This window comes from Hipposideros armiger, unplaced genomic scaffold, assembly GCF_001890085.2.
Source record: "Hipposideros armiger isolate ML-2016 unplaced genomic scaffold, ASM189008v1 scaffold_2647, whole genome shotgun sequence".
Classification (NCBI taxonomy): domain Eukaryota; kingdom Metazoa; phylum Chordata; class Mammalia; order Chiroptera; family Hipposideridae; genus Hipposideros; species Hipposideros armiger.
The window spans coordinates 1-4,614 of NW_017733961.1; the positions used below are offsets into that span (position 1 = coordinate 1).

General features: G+C 39.7%; 1 protein-coding gene across 1 annotated transcript in view; it reads left to right on the plus strand.

Moving 5' to 3' along the window:
• The first annotated feature begins 2,049 nt into the window (after window positions 1-2,049).
• LOC109378706 (regulator of G-protein signaling 20-like) overlaps window positions 2,050-4,614 on the plus strand; it is a 25,269-nt gene continuing 22,704 nt past the window's right edge. The window contains exon 1 of the mRNA XM_019635006.1: window positions 2,050-2,954. Within this exon, the coding sequence (XP_019490551.1) occupies window positions 2,574-2,954 (381 nt within the window). The 5' untranslated portion in view covers window positions 2,050-2,573. The remainder of the gene's footprint in view (window positions 2,955-4,614) is intronic.

Sequence of the window (4,614 nt, forward strand, 5' to 3'; positions counted from 1 at the left end):
TGTGTGTGTGTGTGTGTGTGTGTGTGTGTCTGTCTGTCTGTCTGTCTGTCTGTCTGTCTGTCTCTGTATATCCAAATTCCCCTTTTTGTAACAACACCAGTCATATTGGATTAGGGCTCACCCTAATGAACTCAACTTGAGTACATCTGCAAATAACTTATTTCAAAATAAGGTCACATCCTGAGGTACTGAGGGTTAGGACTTCAACATGTCTTCTTAAAGGACACAACTCAACCATAACCCCTTACTACAAAATAACACTGGATCCAATTGGTTTTACAGATTTCTTTCACAAAACATTTCAGGAATTGATCATTCCAAGGCTATACAATTCTTGTATAATTACTGAAATGTCTAACAGTTAGACTTTTAGAGGCCAGTCTAGCAGTGAAACCAAAACCAGATGAGGATTGTATAAGAATGGAAAATTAGAGATGAATCCTGCTCAGGAACTGTGGCCACATACAGCAATCTTAGACACTGTTGGTGAAAAAAGCAAGTTGCAGAAGACAACATATAGTAAGCCATTTCTATAAAATTAAAAAACAACTAAAGAATACATTCTTCAGAGATACATACATACAAGGTGTGATAAAAAATACAGTGAATATTTAAATTTAAAAAAATATTATTACAGGGCTGGCCAAGTGGCACGTTGGTTAAGAGCTGGCTTGGGACGCCAGAGGGCCCCAGTTTGGATCCCACATATGAGGGCCAGTGACACTGCCCTCCACAGCTAAAATGCTGGACAACAGCTCAACCTGGAGCTGGGCTGCCCTGAGTCGCCTGGCGATGGCGTAGGCTGCAGCCCCTGCTGCAATAGGTTGCCATGGGCTACCGAGTGTGGCCAGCAGCCAGTGTCAGCGGCCAGCAGCCGCAGTGAGCAGCTGACCAGAAGCCAGGGACCGATCTGCCTCACCCGGGAAGAACGCAATGATGGTGCCAACGTGGGCCAGTGAAGCAACATCCTCCACAACTAGACTGAAGAACAAAAGGACAGCAACTTGTGTGTTCCCCTTCTCCCAATTCCCCAGTGCTGTTCCCATCCCCCAATTCCCCAATAAAAAAACTTTAAAAAATAAAAAAATTTTTAAAATAAATAAATAAACAAATAAATAATATTATTACAGTAAAAGACACATTGCCATTAATCCCTCTCAAAATACTCCCCTCACTTTGAACACACGTATCCCATTATTCTTGCCACTTTCTGAAGCAGTTCTAGAAATCCTCTTTTGTGAGTGTCTTTAGCTGCACTGTTGTGGCTGCCTCAATTTCCTGAATCGATTCAAAATGTGTACCTTCATTGGTCACTTTGACTTTGGGGAAGGACAGAAGTCGCCTGGTGCAAGATTTGATGAATAAAGTGGATGAGGATGCACTGTAATGTGTATTTGACAGAAATTGCCATACCAGAAGCAATGTTTGACACGGAGCCTTTCCACTGTGATCACAAAATATGACAAATGCTTCCGAGTGCTATCCAACGGAAAGGCAGGGTCATCAATATGGGAAGTGGTGTGTCGAACCTTAGTAACAGTGTGTGACAAGTTTCAACTTGTCATTTGGGTGAGAGCTACAGTTGAGAGAAGGTGTGTTTTAAAGCGTGCCTTAAATCATCCTCCATCATGACAACACTCCGTGTCACACATTGTTTCTGGTATATGGCAATTTCTGTCAAATAAAAGCATTACGGTGTGTCCTCATTCACCTTATTCATGGATCTAGCACCGTGTGACTTCTGACTCTTCCCAAAGTCAAAATAATTCAGGACATTGAGGCAGCCATGACAGCGCAACTGAAGATACTCAGGAAAGAGGACTTTCAGAACTGCTTAATAAAGTAGCAAGAATGATGGGATGAGTGTGTTTACAGTGAGGGGGAGTATTTTGAAGGGGATTAATGGCAATGTGTCTTTTACTGTAATAATTTTTTTATTTAAACATTCACCATATTGTTTGATCAGACCATATATATATATCTCAACTATAAAAAAGGATAAAAGAAATAATACAGATCATTTTAAACAGACTGTGTTTTCTGACCTCAGTAAAATTAAATGTAGGTAGAAAAATAAACTAAAACAGGCCAAGTCCAAAGTCAAGAATATTGGTTCCTTCAGGAATGGAGGTAGTCAAGAGAGCAGTGTATGGACGTAAATGCAGCTATTGGTGATGGCCTGGGTCTTAAGGTAAATGGTGAATTCGTTAGTTCTCATTTTAGTTGTCACCCTTCATAACTTGCAGTTGTATGATTTATATTCTCTTCTCTTTCTCTTTAAAATTCTTTTTTGAGTTTTAAAAAATATTGAACAGACACTACCCCACTGCTCTTCTGGAAGTCACTGTGGTCAGGGCTGACGTGACTAGGGAGTTTTTGCTTAGATGGTTGTAAGATTTTTCTTTACTTTTATCATTTAAAATCTTTGCCAGGATGTGCCTAGATATAAACAAGTATGTTCTCAGCAGTTATTCTGGCAATTTGGTTTACAACCATTTTGGCAGGAGCCATACAATCCAGCTAAACAATTTGAAAGTATCAAACTCATATGTTTTTGCTAACGGCTTAAGGAAATGAGAAGAGCTCTTTCCCTTCCTAAAAGGGCCTCAGTGTACATTTTCATTCTCAGAGAGGAAAAAGATAGGTTTCTAGTGATGAAATTCAAATTCACTACCAATAACATAGCTGCCTTTTGCCCTTTCTTCTGGTCTCCACTAAGCCCAACTCCTACTCTGGAAGAAGTCAACGCCTGGGCGCAGTCATTTGACAAATTAATGCTCACTCCAGCAGGGAGGAATGCTTTCCGTGAATTCCTCCGAACAGAATTCAGTGAAGAAAATATGCTTTTCTGGATGGCGTGTGAGGAACTGAAAAAAGAAGCTAATAAAAACATTATTGAAGAGAAAGCAAGGATAATATATGAAGACTACATTTCTATTCTTTCTCCTAAAGAGGTATGTACCTACTGAAAGGCTTTCACCAAGGTGTCCTTTTTTAATATAAGAGAAGTTATGAGTGAAATGATGCAAGTTTCCATCTCTCAGAGTTTTTGTTCTTTTGGATCCAAAATCTAGGAGGTTAGGTTGGTCTCAAAACTAAGTACCTTGTAGCTCTAATTATAAAATCATTATTTCCTACTANCCATCTAACACCCTACAAAATATTTACAACTTTTATTATATTCCCTGAACTGTCTTTCATATCCCGGTGGCAACATTGTAGTTACCTATTTATGCTGTCTAATCCCTTCCCCTTCTCCCTCATCCCCACCCCCTCCCAACTAGCAGCCATCAGTTGTTCCTCTATATCTCTGAGACCACTTCTGTTTACTTTGCTCGTTCATTCAGTTTTTTAGATTCCACATATAAGTGAGTTCATATGGTATTTGTCTTTCTTCAACTGACTTATTTCACTTAATGTTTTCTAGGTCCATTTTGCTAACCTAAATGTCTATTGCTAACCTTTTTAGGCTCTCAGTGCTGGTCCTGTTACTCATTTCCTATAAATGCCCTTGCTCTTTCTTTATATTCAGTTTACATTCTTATTAACTGAAAACATCAAGGTATTTTGCTATTAATTTTATCAACGTGGTCTTCTTAAAATTTATTTTTGTATTCACTTCTTCCCATTCTAAGAGAGAGCTCTTTGTTGCTTCCTTTGTTTTATTCAACAGTGAACCCTAAAAGAAAACCACCTTTATACTATATTTGTCTAAAAACAATTGACTGTATGTAATAGAATGATGATAATATTAAAAACAGATGCAACTTTTAAGGAAAAAACATTATTTTACCTAACCTTCTGAGCCACAACCTTTAGTCCCTTTACAAATATAAATGTAAAAACTGTTCTCAGGGCTGGCTGAGTGGCGCGTTGGTTAAGAGGTGGCTTGGGACGCCAGTTCTGAGCAGCGGAGCCCTGGTTTGGATCTCACATGTGGGCCAGTGACACTGGACCCTCTGTAGCTGGGATGGTGAACAACGGCTCGACCTGGAGCTGGGCTGCCATGAGTCGCTGGCGATGGCATAGGCTGCAGTGAAGCTGCAGTGGGCTGCCATAAGCTACCACAAGTGGCTGGCAGCCAGCATGAGCTGCCAAGAGCCGCCATGAGTGGCCATCTAGTGGCCAGCGACTGATCTGCCTGATCCAGGAAGAGCACAATGATAACGCCAACATAGGCCAGTGAAACAACGTCCTCTACAACTAGATTGAAGAATAACAAAGGACAGCAACTTGTCTGTTCCTCTTCCCCGATTCCCCAACACTGTTCCCTCCCCCAATTCCCCAATAAAATCTTTAAAAAAAAAACCTGTTCTCATAAAAGGGGCCTTACTAGAATTAGTATTTTTATGCCTAAGTGACTTATTGAATGTCCATCTGATTCCCTCATTCTAAAACTTGCTCTAATGGCTTCTTTACTTCATTCTGCCCAGGACTATGATGAAATAATTCTCACTTTCCTATTCAAATTGTTTCATATTTCTAAAACTTAATGTACTAATATAAATGCTAATTTGAGGAAATTGATGTTTCAAGTTTTATATAGTCCTTTACTTTTCCACCTTTTATTCTTTAGCTCTCATCCATCAAATCCCTGGTCCTCATACTGTATTA